Here is a 16,008-nt window from a genome sequence, read left to right as displayed (position 1 = left end):
AAAATCATCAAAAACATGGAAAGTCTAAGAAACTAACAGCCAGGAGATACCTAAGGAAACATGATGACTACATTTAATGTGGTAATTGGATGAGATTCTGGAACAGGGGAAGGACACTACATAAAAACTGAGGAAATCTGAATAAAGTGTAGACTTCTGTTAATAGTAGTTTATCAAAGTGGCTCATTATTTAAATGTACCATACAACACAAGATGTTAGTAACAGGATCTGGGGTATATATGGGAATTCTTGGTGCCATCTTTTTTTTTTAATTTATTTATTTATTTGAGAGAGAGAGATGGAGACAGAGACAGAGACAGAGACCGAGTGATGGGGAAGGACAGAGCCAGAGAGAATCTCAATCAGACTTCACGCTGAGCATGGAGCTCAATCTCACAATCTTGAGATCATGACCTGAACTGAAACCAAGAGTCTGACACTTAACCAACTGAGCCATCCAGGTACCACCCTGGTGCCATCTTTGCAGTATTTTTTTTTTTAATGATAGTCACAGAGAGAGAGAGAGAGAGAGAGAGAGAGAGGCAGAGACATAGGCAGAGGGAGAAGCAGGCTCCATGCACCGGGAGCCCGATGTGGGATTCGATCCTGGGTCTCCAGGATCGCGCCCTGGGCCAAAGGCAGGCGCCAAACCACTGCGCCACCCAGGGATCCCTTTGCAGTATTTTTATAAATCTAAACTTGTTCTACAATGAACACCTTATTTTAAAAGATGTATTGTCTGTAGATCTCTACATTATAGGGTTGATATAGGAATTAAAGGAGATATATTACATGAGAAATTCCTCGCCAAGTGCCTGGCACATTATGTACGTTCCACGAAACAACACCTTTGACCATCTTGTGCCTTTCTGAGCTGTTCTTCCTGTTATGTGCCTTGAAAGACTGGCTATTGTTACTTTTCTCCCAAGATGAGCCAAATTAGTCCAGTTTCTGATAGTTGTTATTTGTCTCTTCTACACTGAGAAGCCCACAGCATCCTCCCAGTGTTTGCAACTGAGCATTTTTACCTTAGCTGACCCTATCTGAATTGCATTTATTTTATTTCTGTTTAGTGACTAAGATATACCACATATAATGATACTTATGCAGCGGTTACCTGGGGGTAGGTCAGCCAGATGCTTCCAATTAGAGTAGCTATGTCTTACCCTTCTTTGAAAATGACTGTTAAATACTTAAGACCCCTCTTCCGTCTTAGGAAGGAGAGCACAGGGACATCATCAACTTTTTGTTTGTTGACTGAGGTTCTTGATGGAAAACAGCATCCCAGAACAGCAAGTCCTTGTTTGTTATTTCTAAGAGTCAGAATGAGTTGCGAAATTATAACGAGGCAGGGAAGGTTTTTTTTTTTTTTTGTGGCATTGGGTAGGAAGTATCTTTCTACAGAGGTGAGGTAGGTAAAATATCTCTGGGCCCGAAGTGTGTCTACAAAAGAAACTACCCTGCTGAGAGCAAGTCATCATTGGTCTGACTGGATTCCTTCTATGGCCATGACTATATAAATTAAATGATAGAGATAGATAAATAGATAATATATACATATGTGTACATATATACATAAAAATACATATGCATATACATATATACCTACATACGCTCTACCTCTTTTATTTTTCTTCTCACCTTTACTGGCAAGGATGAATCTGATCCAGTCTTTGCTCTTCCCTCACCCTATTGTTCTATTTTGCTTGGATTCCAAGCTGGGCTGACTTCCCATCTACACTTTGGTTTCTCCTCCTTAGCTGGATATATTTGTACAAAACTCACAGAAACTCTGGGTTGCCAGGTTTGCTCTATCTTCTTGTTCAGTAAAATGAAAATAACATTTAAAAAACCCAGTCACAAATGTCTGTTTAATAATTCTTGATTGCTGCCCTGAGACTGGATTTCAATATTTGTGAATATTCAGTGTCTGGAAGCAAGCACCAAATGTCTGTCTGAAATGGCCGGAATTTGCTTTCTGTGGCTCTGCATGTGATAGCAGGAATATGGCTCTGGGGCAGCCCCATCTCTTCTTTTGTGAGGGACTCCTTTGGTGGGCCATCTTGGTCATGCCCACTTACATTAGGTTAACCACTCACTGTCCTTGAAGAAGCTCAGGACTTGGGAGAAATCATCCAGAAGCAAATACTTTATGATAGCATATTAACTATTCTGTTGAATAATATAAAAGCCTGTCCCAAGTGATGAGGAACATCTCTACAGAGTTTTATTTCCTTTAGTTTTATTTCTATCTCTACAGAGTTTAGCATTTCCCCTGGCAGGCCTGGGAACAAAATTTGAGCTGATGTTTGGGATCTACTTCCAGGGGTGAAAAAACATGACCTGCCACGAAGATATTAGTAAATTAATTTATGAATGTCTTTGGGCATTCCCTGTGTACTACTGAGGCCATTCGCTGTTTGAAATTTCTATTAAATCTCTGTAGAATACCCAGGTGTGATTCCTTTTCCATCTTGACACAATCCCCAGGCCCTTCATTATAGCCACATGGGCAGCCTCCCCTCGATCTGGAAGTCTCACTTCCCAGAGGGAATCCACACAACTACACTAGTCCAAACTCTACATTGCCGAAGATAGTAACCCCAAAGCATGCTAGCTTATTAGAAAGGGATTTCCCTATCTTATCTTCTCTGCTTTCCTCCTATTGTCCTTACTCCTTCACAATATTCTCCACATGGCAGGTTCAAACTCACTTGAATCCATGACCTTCTGGCTCCTTGAGTCCAAAGATTCCCAGTAGAAAAACTCAGGGAAGAATTCTAATAGGTCCAGCGTAGGTCCCATGCCTGCCTCCAGCCCAGTCACTACGAGAAGAAGGAGGCATCATGATTTGTCCAATTTGGATCACATACGCACTTCTGTGGCCAGAGGTGTGGTTTCCTGGCCTGATTTCCAACTGCCGGCTCTTACATATCTGAATAAGAATTTTTGTGGCTGCCAGAGCACATTCCGCCCCTGAACATGGTGGGTTGCGAGTGCTAAGGCATTGCTATCTTCCAGAAGCAGCCCTCACCCAATGACTGTTGGGAATTGGTGTAGGAATAGTAAGGGGCTCACTTGCCCACGGAAGACAAAATTCTGAGACAGGCATTCAACACCATTTACCAGAATTCCAAAATGGGATAAGACTCCAGTTCACTACAGTTAGTCTGCTTTCTCTTCCCTGTCTCACTCTGCTACTCCTTTTCTATAGTATTCCCTGAGCCTGCCTCCCAGATTTGCTCCTCCTTGAGTCCTTACCTCAGTGACTTTTGGGAAAACCCAGACTGAGACAGTCACCGTGATGGGCGGTTCATCACATGACTCAGATGCTCAGGGCACAGTGTATTCTGTGCAGGGTAGCTCTGAGTACACGCAACTAGCAGAACCTGTCCAGTAAAAAAAAAGACGTTGTGAGAAAAAAAATTTCACAAAGCCAGGACACAATGAGGACTTGTAGTAAGTGCTCCCCCTGGACCAGCATTTGGGCACAAAACATGTCTAGCCTGACATGCCCGGGAGGAGACAAACTTCTCCAGCAGGTTGCTCTGGAGAGAAGATATCAGAGGATCTTGAGGTCCACGCTTCAGCAAAAGCTGTACCTTATGCAGCACCTCATCCATGATTTCCTTAATCTTGGGCCTTCCCAGCCCTGCTGAATCTCAGCCAAAAAAGCTATCTCGGCAGAAGGATACACCCACTTCCTCACGTGCAGGCCAGAGGCTGGGTTATGTGGCATATGTTTGGTGACATTCCCATGATGCAGTTGCCTGTGCAGTGATAAACATGCTCTGCTCATCTCTCAGCTGTAGTGTCCCTGTCTCTTTCCATTTGGGTTCATTTGGTTTCTAAAGCCAAACATAGTCCATATCTATCATGGTTTGAATTGTCTAGAAGCAGCACTTGAGAGAGGGATTCAGGTGTATGAGACTCCGAGGGAATGCTCTCCAGCACTCACACACATACAGACACACACAGAGACGCACAGACACAGACACATGCACAGACACATGCACACACCCCTCTTGGGTTGTGAGGGAAACAAAATAGGAAAGATAAAGGAGCCACTCAAGGATAGGGTCTCAGTGTCAGATAAAGTCTGGACCAGGGGTAGTCAAATTATGGCCCTTGGACCAAATCTAGCAACCACCTGTTTTTATAAATAAAGTTTTATTGGTACACAGCCACACCCCCTTCATTGACCTCATGTCTGTGCCTTCTTGCTACAAGGGCGGAGTTGAGCATTTGTAACAAGACAATGTGGCCCATAAAGACTGAACAATTTGCCGTCTGGCCCTTTACTAGAGAAGGTGGCTTGTTTCAATCCCTGGGAGTTCTGGAGCATCCACTGCTCCAAAGCTATCCCCACCTTGAGGCATGGGGCTGGTCTGCATGCCTTGGAGTCAGCCAGGCCCTGGTTGCCAGCAACCTCAGGTGTTGAGTGAGGTGCATGAAGCACACTAAACCCAAGGTGGTAGTTGCCAAGAATAACTTCCTGGGTGCTAGGGGCAGCCATGGGCTGTGTGCAGCTGACACAACAGCCAGGAAATAGGCACACATGCCAAGTGAAGGGGATCTTTCAAGGCAGCACCAGCACCCACCACCATGTTTATCTGGATCTGTACATGTGCCTCATGAAGTGGGGAGAACCTGTAGTTCCTGCCTGAACCTGAGCCATAATCACCCCATCTGGGCTCTGCTTCTCCTCTCTTTCTTCCCCTCACTCCATCCATCCCACTGCTCTCAGGGTGTTGGGGAAACCCTTAACAATATAAACCAAAAGGAACTATCCAGGTTGACATGTATAGAGTTAACTCACTTTTAAACACATTTTTTTCTAACAGCCGCATGATATCCCAGCATATGCATGTACATATTGTGTATTTAATGTAGATGCACAGTAATTTATTTACGAATTCTGTATTTATAGAAGTTCAGGTTGTTTCTGTGCCTGTGCCCTTTAGCCACTTTATAGACAACGGTGCAAAGAACGCCTCTGAACAAATATTCATATATTCTGTATCTTTAAAAAAAGCTTAATTTATTTATTTGACAGAGAGCAAGAGAGCAAGCAAAGCAGGGGGAGTAGCAGAGGGAGAGGGAGAAGCAGGCTCCCCACTGAGCAGGAAGCCCAATGTGGGGCTTGATCCCAGGACCTGCGGATCATGACCTGAGCCGAGGGCAGATGCTCAACTGACTGAGACACCTAGGCGCCCCTATCCATATATTCTCCATATATTCTGATGCTGTTTCTGTAGGCTTCATCCCTAGAAGTTGTATTATTTGGTCAAGGTATACATTCACATTACATTTCAAGACAAACAAACTGTTTGTTTCTGCAAACATGGCAGATTGTGCCCCCAGGTGAGTTTATGAGACTGGCCAGTTTCCACATCTTTGCTAGTGTGGGGGTCCTTCCATGCTTGTACTGTTTGCTGGTCTCCTGGCAAAGCACTGGCTTCTCACTGTTGCTCTGACTTGCATTTCCTTGACTATTACTGAAGTTAATCATCTTTATATATAAATTTGCTGTTTACCCATCTGTCCTCAGCTGCTTTCCAGTGAGGGTCATGGAGTTGGTTGTTCTGACATGAGTTTGGGACCAGGCAGTGGTGGGTGTGGGTAGAAGGTCCTGCTCCATCTGTGATCATGTCCCTCTGTCTCCTCACATGCAGACACGACCCAGATGAACAACGCGGTGCCCACCTCCCCCTTGCTCCAGCAGATGGGCCATCCGCATTCGTACCCCAGCCTGGGCCAGATCTCCAACCCCTATGAGCAGCAGCCACCGGGCAAAGAGCTTAACAAGTATGCCTCCTTGAAGGCAGTCGGTGAGTGCTCTTCTGTTTCTTTTCTCTTCTACTTTTCTGTACTTTTTTTCTCATTCCCTCTGACTGTTTCTTCTAGTCCTCTCTTTTTTTCTTCCTACTTCTCTTTTTCTTCTTCTTTCATAAAGTCTGTGTCTGTCTCTGTCTCTTTCTCCATTTGTCTCTCTTCTCTCTCTTTCTCTATCTCTCTATATCCCTCTGTCTCTGTCTCTCTCACACATATTTTTGGTCTCTCTACCTGGGGCCCAGGTTACTGTGAAGCAGAGCCACTCAGCTGCTTCCTCTCTGCCTGGATCAAGTCCTGCCTTGTCATATGGGGCTGGGAGGGTGGGCGAGGGACACATGTGGGGGCCATTTCCCGGGGAGGAGGGCCTGGAGACTCATTTGGTCCCGTTGACAGCCCAGCCCCTTCATCGTCCACCATCTACCCTCATGAATCCTCAGGGAATCTGGACACAGAATTCAGGACACCTGGTCTCCGAATGCCTTGCCCGGTAATGGGTAACACCCATCACCCCCATAAGTCACCCCATCTCTGAGAAGTCGGTAAGTGAATGCTCCTCTTTCAGGCAGCTTCTGCTTTTCAAGATGGGACATGCATCCTGGAGCTGGTGCTAAGTTCTTATCAAAGTGCCAGATATTGCATCAGACCTTTTATACATCCCGCCTCATTTTCTCACATGATCCAAAGCAGAAGGCCCAATTATTATCCTGGTTTTCAGATTAGGAGATTGAGACTTGAGGAATCTGTGGGTCTTTATCACTCCAGAGCCTATCCTCCTGCCACTAGCCTCCCTCAGTCCTGCTCCTGTGTCAGTCCCTTTCCCCAGCTCACACATAAGAGAGTGTGACAAAAACCCTGATAATGATCCAGGCTCCCGAACAAATAGTTCATGCAAGAGTTCTATAGGGTGGAAGCAGCAAAGTCAAACTTCAGGCAGATGGAAGACTCACAGGCCACATGCTTGCTTGTATTATCATCTGCTTGTCTTCGTTTCTTCCCTCATCAGAGATGAGATGGGAGACACTTAGTGATGGATTCCAGTGTTAAATATCCTAACGCCATTAAAAATTGACACGAGAAACCAAAGCCCAGACACTATCACGGGTCTGTGATGCCTGTGGTGACCCTGGTCTCCCAATAGCAAAGGCACACAACAAGTACCTTGGTGTTCGGCAGAGGGCCAGGCGCATACTAGGAACTCAATAAGTATTTGGACCACAAGTATCTTTGGGAACTCATTTTTCCCCCTCTCCTAGGACTTCTAGATGGAGTCACTCAAAGACAGGCAAACCAAATTTCTAATACCAAGGGCACAGGCTGTGCAGATTGACACAGGCTTTTCTAAATCCCAAGCCCTGCAGGACTTATATACCAGTTCCCACGTTTCATGTTGAAATTCTACACCCAACTCAGCCCTCATATACACCCCATGACACAGATTCCCTCTATTCCATATTGCGTGTTTGCACAGCATATGCATCCTAAGCGTGTTCAAACAGACTCAAATATTAGTAGGAAGAGCTGAGAGCTGTTGCCTAGGAGAGAAAAAGTCGGGGCATCTGTGCTGATGTAGCTGCAAAGCCTTCATACACTATTTGGTGGCCCACCACCCCCCTCCCCTTTCTGAGTCTTGCATTTGGGTGATAAATGGCATCTGCTGGTTCTATTTGATTCTTCTTTTGGCATTAAAAAAAATCAGCCCAGACACTTTTTTCCTTTTGAACTCGTTACATTACCTTAAACAACTCATTTCTTCAGCTTAGGTGCAGTGTCTTGTCCTCCCTCAAAACCCAGTAGCTATTTGGGTAAATAATGGGTGGATATTCCCACAATGCTCCTTGATTTTCTCCAGGATTTATACAGGGATCCTGTGCATAGCAAATGTCTGCAGGGCATTGAGAATTAAATTTGCGGTATGAAAATGTATCTTACCCTCCTTCAGTAACACTTTCTTCCACAAAGGGAGAACTTCTGAAATGTTTGCTGAATGAATGAATGAGCTTGTCTTTGGCATGAATCAAAGAACAGCTTAGTCATAAGGAAGCACCCCTAATCTTCTAGAATACTATGAAGAATTTTATTTAGAGTACCCTCCTCAATCCTGGATATGGTTGATGTGCTCCTCTTTTTTCTCTGTCCTTCTCCTAGGACTGTTGTGGGAGTTCAGACCTTATATGAGTCACTGATGGTCCTGTGACTCTCTAGTGAATGGAGGCCCAGTGAGGAACCTACTAGGGACTGGCTGACCCAATGGCTCATCCAGGTGTCCAGCATCTGCCTGCACAAATGAAAGGCAAATCCCATAATAAATGTTCTTTGAAAGGTTCTTTATTAAGGCATAATTCACACCATGATGTGTATGTGGATGATGAAATGCATTTCATTAATGAAATCATTACCACCCAGGAGAGAAGTTGTTTAAAAAATTGTTTGCTCTTGAAAGCTCTGCAGCCTCTGATAACCAGACTCACTTTCCAAAAATTTCTAGTAAATAAGGAGAGCCTTGGACAGCCTTTAGGGTTAACTGCCAGGTTCAAAAATATCCCTGGAAAATAAATTTCTCTTGGCGGCTTTAATATCCAGAACATTGGGTAGTTTGAGCCAGTCACTGAAACTCTCTGACCTCAACCTCTTCAAGTGAAAAATGAGGAATGAAAAGTGAGGAAATTTTAAAATAGAAAATGAAACAATTCCACTCATTCTAGTTATTAGAATACCTGTGGACCATTAAATATGTCCTGTCCATTCACTGCCAACCCGGGAAGAAAAAGATGGTGACTTGGTTCGTTTTGTTTCGTTTTGTTTTATATATTTTAGTTGCTTATTGAAATCATACTCATTCATGTTTAAAGAGAGCTCTTTTCTCTCTACAGTTCAGGAATACAGCATGTGACTGCAGAAGGTTTCTGTTCCTAAGAGGTTCACTGCCCAGTTATCAGTAAAAGATTAGCACACACTAGGGAAATGCCAGAAGCTAAATCTCATCAGACTCCATACAAGGAGGTGAGATGAGGTTGAATTATCATTTGTTCAATTCATTCATTCATTCATTCATTCATCCATTCATTCTTTAGACATTTAATCTGATGTCCCTTGATTATATGTCCCATTGAGGCATGAACCAAGTCTGTCCCATTCATCAGTGCATCCCCAGAACCTAGTACCATGTGGGGGGAACTTAATGAGTGCTCCCAACATATGTTTATAAAATCAGAGAATAATAGAGTGTGATGGGCACCACAACAAGACGGGAGCTGGGAGAAATGACCAGCAAGATGGTGGAACATAGCATGGCTTCCGAGTTTAAGACCTCATTCAGACTTTAGCAAGTAACATTCTAGATAATAAAAATACACAGCTAATGGTTTGTTGGGAATATTAAATGATATAGTGCACAGAATGTGCTTAGCCCGACACACAGTCAACCCTCAGGAAATACTGCCACATAATAAAGTCTCCAGACCAGAGTTGTCGGGCATATTTTCCCTTGAATCTCCAACGTAGACTGGTACCTTGGTTAGCATGCAATTGTTCAGCTGTCATTTTGAGGGAGGGAGGGTTTATGCCAGTTTGATGGGAAAGACATACAAGGAAGCTAACTCACACTGAGGATCTGATAAAACAAACAAGCAAGGAAATAAAGAGCAAATGACTTTTCTGAGCTGTCCTAAGGACCTGCAGTCAGCCAGACCTCTACACTGGCCCATCTATAGCCTGAACAATGAAAATCCATGCCCGGACATATGGCTACTACAGTCTATCACAAAAAGATTCAGTTTCATCCGACTGACTCTTCTTCCTAAGTCTCCTTCCTTCCTAAGGATTTAAACATTTTAGACATATCTTCTTCCACTAAGATTGAAGACAGGAAGTGTGTCTTGTGATAGATTGAGTCGAAATGTAACCTGAAAACTTAATTAAGCACACGAGTTCCCTGGCTTGAGCCACCCGTGTGATGGGTAGTTATGATGTGAGAACCATTTTATGGTTCCTCATAGGTCAATGTTCACAAGACAAAGGTGTTTGGGAAGGTATTCTAAAGGCTTACCTGATGGCTCAGAGAGGGGTGGCTCCTGCTTCCAGAGTTGGAAAAAGACCACACTTTCATGTAATTTCTGATGGACCTTGCAAACAGAAAGTCACTCACATGTTGGCATTTGTCTCCTACTGGCTTCATGTCCAATTTTTTCTCTAGGCATCTAAGAGTTAAACTCCTGACCACATGCCCTTTAGATTCTTTGGTGCAGCCCTGGCTACTCAATGAGAGAAAGAGGGCATACCAGCATTATTGATAAAATGCTGTGGTACCTTCATTTTTGCATTAAAATTTTAATAAAGTAATTTTTTCTGTTACTGTTTGACAGACAAGGGATGATTTTGCCAGAACCATGTTACATTTTCCAATAGCACTGTTTAAAACCACAGCAACAACACACTTCAACAAGGCAGGAATTCTCTCTTCCATCTTGCTGTAGGAATCCTGTGTGAAAACCCTAAGTGATGTATTAGGGCCTTAACTATGGATTGACTTCTACTAGTTTAATTTTTTTTTAAAGCTATGGCAGGAGGAAGGTTAACATCACCGAACTCCCAAAACACTATACCGCTGATGGAGGGCTTGATCCCATTCTTGCAGATGGTGACACTAAGGCTCAGTGTAGTTAAGCAATTTTCCCAGGGTCATATTTTTTCGTAAATGGCAAAGCCAAGAGTCATGTTCAGGATTGCCTGATTCAGAATCCTGTGTTCTTTCCATGAAAAGATTCTATCTTCCAGAGAACAATTTCTAGCATCAGAAGGTTATAATCAGACCAAAAAAAAAAAAAAAACAAACAAACAAAAACAAAAACAAAAAACAAAAAAACTTTTGGGAGTACCATTTCCCCCTTTTTTGGAGGGAAGACTTACTAACATATTGATTGTATTTTCTTTGTTCAACGTTGAAAATTTTCCCAGGGTGCTGAGTATAATTGAGGTGCAATAGACTTAAGGCATACTGTAGATAAGGTATAGCTTACATTTAGTGAAATATGTAGATCCTAATTTTATAATAGTGTGATTGTTGAAATATACATACTCTAGGACAACTGACATCCCAGTAAGGATAAGAAGTATTTCATCACCCAGAAAGTTCCTTCATGTCCCTTTCCTCTCAGTGCCTTGGATCCATCCCCTTTTACTAAGTGTTTAATTTTTTTGTCCAACAAATATTTATCTAATGCCCACTAGTGGCACAAAACATGTAGTGGGAACTTAAATATATATTTGGAAGCCTGTGTGCCATCTGATTAAGTGTCTTTATTTTCAGTGGATTTATGAAAGACTTGTTACCCCTTGCCAGAGCTAAACCCCGTCTTAGGTAGTGGGGACAGGGGTGGCGAGGGCATGGTTCCTGGCTTCACGGGATGAATTTGACTTGGGGGTAAGATGGCCTCTTTGGGATCAGTGACTCAGCGACTCGATCAGGCTTGTGTCCACCCGCACAGGAAGATTTGGGGCCACATCACTATTTCCAGATGTCAGTGACCCTGGCTCAGAAGGAGAAGAAACATCCAGTCCATCCCGGGCGGGTCTCACTTAATTTTAACTTTGTCACTCTCCTGTCCCGTCATTTCCACTCTGTGGTGAGTGATGAGGGTGTTGGAGTTCATATCCGCAGGGGGAATGTGGCAATTTGAGCATCCTCTGGCATGCCTGGGAGGCCAACCGGAAATGTTTAAATGAGGCCGGATCTGTGCTCTGTAATCATTCACATCACACAGAATGTTCCCTGTGACTCCTCTCAGCTGGCGGCCTCATCTGTCTCTGGAAATTGCATAAAAGGCTGAGGACTTGGGCTGTCCAGGTAGAGTCCTAAGAAGGGAAAGGGGAGCTAGTGGCGCACACTGATTGGCCAGGCCTCCAGCCAGTGGGCAGAGGCTGCTGCGTGGACATGTGGGTAGATTTGCCCTGCTTTGAGTAAAACCCTTACGGAGAAGGCATATCAAAGGCAGGGTTAGGGTGTAGACATTGCCCTTCTTACCATCTTTGACTTTGTGAAAGGGACCACCGGAGGGATCTGCTAATAATGTGCGATCCCCCTCGGGCTCATTCAGCACACCTGGAATGAAATTCAACTTGGAGAAACTGATTTATAAACAAAATTCCAAGCATTACAGGATTCTCAAATAACAAGCTTGATCCCTTTAACATTTAGGGGCATTTCTTTCCCTTAGGAAAAGTAACTCCCTGGAGAAACTTCAATTCATTCATTCATTCAACTGTATTTTTCAAACACAGACCATGTGTGAAGGCAGCCTCTCTACCCCTCAGGGACCTGCCACCCAGCATGTAAAGTTGCAGTCCTCAGAGCTGACCCCAACCTTGGATTTGGAGTTAATAATGCCTGCCCCCCCAAACACACACACACACACACACACACACACACACTTTTTAGGAGAGGAATTGCACTAAAACAGGATCAAAATGCATCTCTGATCAACAGTGTTGTCATTAGCCAGAGTGACCTCATGCAACTCAAATGTTCCTTTCTTTCTTAGAGGGTTGAAATTCAGAGCCAGATTCACTGCCTAAGAAATCTGTCTCCCTAATGCAACTGAAAACATCTAGGCCTTTTTCAGGGGACTTCTTCTGACCCCCTGTGGGGTGTTATCCTGATACCGCTGCATGGCTTTGCAGAAGGAGGCGTGCGCAGGATCACATTTGAACGTTTGGCCTCTCGCCTGTCCCCCGGGGCCCCTGAGGCCTGCCAGCCTCATGGAGGCTGCAGCTGGGGCTGCCAGCGGCGGCACCTGGGGGTGAGGGCACCGCGGACATGGGAAGCCGGCCAGCAGATCAGCATCTCTCGATTGTTATTTTTTTAGGAAGTTCTGATGGTGACTGGGCAGTGGCGACACTTAAGTCACCAAAAGGTACTGTACGGCTTTTTCTAGCTCTTTCGTCCGGGGTGTTGTCAGATTTGACACTGACCAGTGAAGACACAAAGAGTCCTGGTGTCTGTGTGTGACCCAGTATCACACGTATGTCTCCGTTGGGTGGCCCTGCAAGTCCGTCGAAGTTCCAGCGTGTAGATGTTTGTGTGTGTGTGTGTGTGTGTGTGTGTGTGTGCGTGCGTGCATGTGTGGTGGTGTATCTGTGCTCGGGGCTATTGTTGAAGAACGTGCTACCCCTCATGTCTCAATATTCACTGCCTGAAGGAAAATGTCACTTTCAGACACCTTCCCAGGTAAGACATCCGGGAAATGTTGGTTTTTCTCAGCAGCACAAGCAAAACAGCAAAATACAAGGTGAATGAATGCAGGGGAGAAAACACAACTTCTGAGGGAGAGGGAAACAGAATCAGGTTATTGGCTCAGGGTCTGGGGAGTGATTAGCCTTTTTGCTATTTTTGGCTTTCCGGAGGCCATATGGTGAACACTGAAAGCCAAGGAGTCAGGTCAGATGGAGTCTAGGAGTTCACCAGCTGGGTGAACTGGACTTCACTCCCTACCATGTGCAGACAGAGTGCTGGCCTTTGGTATCATGGTGTCAGTAACTTCTCCGATGCCCCAGCTGTGTAGACCACATCCACATTCCTCCCCTTCAGAGATGAGGACTCAGCGGGTATCTGAGCAGGGGTATTTCGCCAACGTCTACAACTGCTAAGTGCTGGGGTTGCAGTTTAGACACACACCCATCTGACTCAAGGCCTAGGTTATTTCCCAGTGGGGTGTGGTGATGGGAGCAGCTCTTTCCAGAACAGGTGGGAAACTTGGTTCTCTTCTGCCTTCACCCCATTTGCTCTGTTGGATTTGGTGGTGGGGAGGATTCTCAAAAGTTGGTTTCCAAGGTGGAGACAGGATTGGGGGCGAGTGGCCTGGAGATGGGGCCACCCACTGGGAGGCTCTGCGGTCACCTACATGGGCAGTGACCTGAGCTGTGGTGGGTGGAGGATGGAGAGAAGGACAAGTAAGAAGGCTATGGGAGGTGGTGAGTGAGTGCCTCTGAGCAGGCAGGAGGGTACAGTGGTTCCTTCAGTGGTTCTCACATTTCAGCCACTTGGGCAGCATCAGCACCCCCGGAGGTTTGTTAAAACCCATATTCCTGGGCCCCATCCCAGAGCTTCTGATTCCCTAGGTGTTTGGTGGGGCCTGAGGAATTGCATTGCTGACAAGTTCCATGGCAGTGCTTCTGGTTTGGGGACCACACTTGGAAGACCACTGCACTAGAGAAATCCTGCTGGGAAGTGATACCATCTAATTAGATCTCTAGGGATCATTCTGGAGGCTGAGGTTTCTGAAGAGGGGAGTCTGACCAGGTCTCAGAGGCTCAGAAACAACCTCAGCTCTGAGAGGAGCATGGGGGGTAGGGGATCTACTCCCGTATCCAGAGAAAGAGCTGTAGATCCTCGTGTCTGCTGAGGATCCCTTGACTACCCAGTTGCCTTGAGAGAGGCAGATTTTTGGGTCTTGCATTAGATAATAACTGTTCACATGTCAACATCCATTTTTAGAAATGCAAACAATTTGGAACATGACAGACCTACTAATTTGAGGCATAAACTTTTTTTTGTCTCCTCTGTGAAAAACAAAGCCATTATGATTCCCGTGACAGCATTTGGAGGCAGTCAGCACCCCTGTCCTTATATCAGCTTGTTGTTGTCTGATGCATTTAGAAAATATTTCGGGACCGGTCAAAAGCAAGGGCTTGGAAGCTGTTTTTCTACCCAAACCGGGCTAATTTCACCTGTCCTGTTAAATGAATCTTTATTTATCCTGCCTTGTCTGGGGACGAGAGTAGGGATCTCAGGAATGGCCAGGCCCAGGTTCCTCTGGGGTCACTGATCTTTCTCCAGTGTTCTCTACTCAACCTCCAGCCCCAGAGTCTGCATGAAGCATAATAACAAGGCTGGGGAGTTTGGACAGCGCCTGCCTCCCACATCCTGACGCCTCCTCAAAAGGGAGACACATGCAGGCTGTGATGCACTTAGCCTCAGACACACCTGGGTTCCAACCATGGTCTCCTCGTTCAGCATCCTTGTGATCCTCGGCAAGTCAGCACAGCCCCTCTGAGTCCCTGTTTTCTGATCTACAAGATGGGGATAATAGTCCCCTACCACCTAGGTTGGCTGTGAAGATAACATGTACAACACATGTCACAGTGCCTGGCATATGGAAAGTCATAGCCACATGAAGACTATTACTGGTATCATTATGACTGTTACCAGGTGAGCAAATGAAAGGCTCTGGAAAATTTCGTGCCAACACAACCCGTCAGACTCTAACGCATCATTTCCCAAACACTTTTGATGTCTGATCTCGTTTCTCTTCAGGAAAACCAGTTAACATCTTAACATTCAGGGGCACAAATGTTGCTAGGAACCCACTCTGGGAGCATAGGGCAGGGGTGGAGGAGGAGACAGAGGGGCGGATGCCACCTGGGAAGGTTGGCAAAAGAGGGAGTAGCTGCCAAGGAGAAAAGCCAAGGTCCCCGAAGATGCAAGTTCCCTTTTCCATCCGCATTGACTATACCTCCCTTGGGAGGTGTACCATATGTGCCAGGGTGAGAAATGGTGAACATCACACCCATTTGCTCTATTCAGGTTTCTCTGAGGTTTCCCATGCATGCTGCCCCCTAGTGGTCACTGCTTTGCTCCACTCCTGCCTGGTCCTAGGAACTCCCCACAAAATTGTTGAAACACCCCCCTCCCCAAGGAAGACACCATTACCTTGGTTGCCTCTCCAATCGGTATGAAGCCATGTCTTTTGGGATCTGGTAATTTTGCAAAATGAATCTTTGAATCTGACTGTTGCTTGCTTAGTCCAGTGCTACCCTAGGGCACTGAATGTGGGGGAAGCCACCAGCATAGGACTGTGGTATAATCACTCTGGCTTGGATCAGAAGCAGACCACGTGCTCTTGCACAAGCCACTCATAGGCTCCCGACACCCATTTCTGGTATTTCCAGAGCAGCGGCCCTGAAAATCCACATTCCATAGTGTTTGGGGAAGTAACTTTAGGAGACAATAGAAGTAAAATGCTTTAATGATGACAGTGAAGAAAATATGCTCTCCTCAAGCCTTCTGCTCTTATGGATGAGGGAACCAAGTCCCCTGAGATAAATGAGATTGCCCAAAGTCACACAGGAAAATTATATCAGACCTGGGGCCAAGGCCCAGTCTTCAAAGAATGGCTTAA

The 16,008-nt window shown here is 45.2% G+C and overlaps 1 protein-coding gene across 2 annotated transcripts in view; it reads left to right on the top strand.

Moving 5' to 3' along the window:
• SHISA9 (shisa family member 9) overlaps positions 1–16,008 on the top strand; it is a 287,615-nt gene that overhangs the window by 253,559 nt on the left and 18,048 nt on the right. Inside the window, exons 3-4 of one of the 2 annotated variants that reach the window (XM_038540318.1) lie at positions 5,677–5,832; positions 12,697–12,744. In XM_038540318.1, coding sequence (XP_038396246.1) covers positions 5,677–5,832; positions 12,697–12,744 — 204 coding nt within the window. The remainder of the gene's footprint in view (positions 1–5,676; positions 5,833–12,696; positions 12,745–16,008) is intronic. The other variant, XM_038540319.1, reaches the window with a different exon arrangement.

This window comes from Canis lupus, chromosome 6 (assembly GCF_011100685.1).
Source record: "Canis lupus familiaris isolate Mischka breed German Shepherd chromosome 6, alternate assembly UU_Cfam_GSD_1.0, whole genome shotgun sequence".
In the NCBI taxonomy this organism is placed as follows: domain Eukaryota; kingdom Metazoa; phylum Chordata; class Mammalia; order Carnivora; family Canidae; genus Canis; species Canis lupus.
The sequence above is the reverse complement of the archived record's forward strand: the minus strand, read 5'-3'. Positions and strand labels throughout refer to the sequence as shown.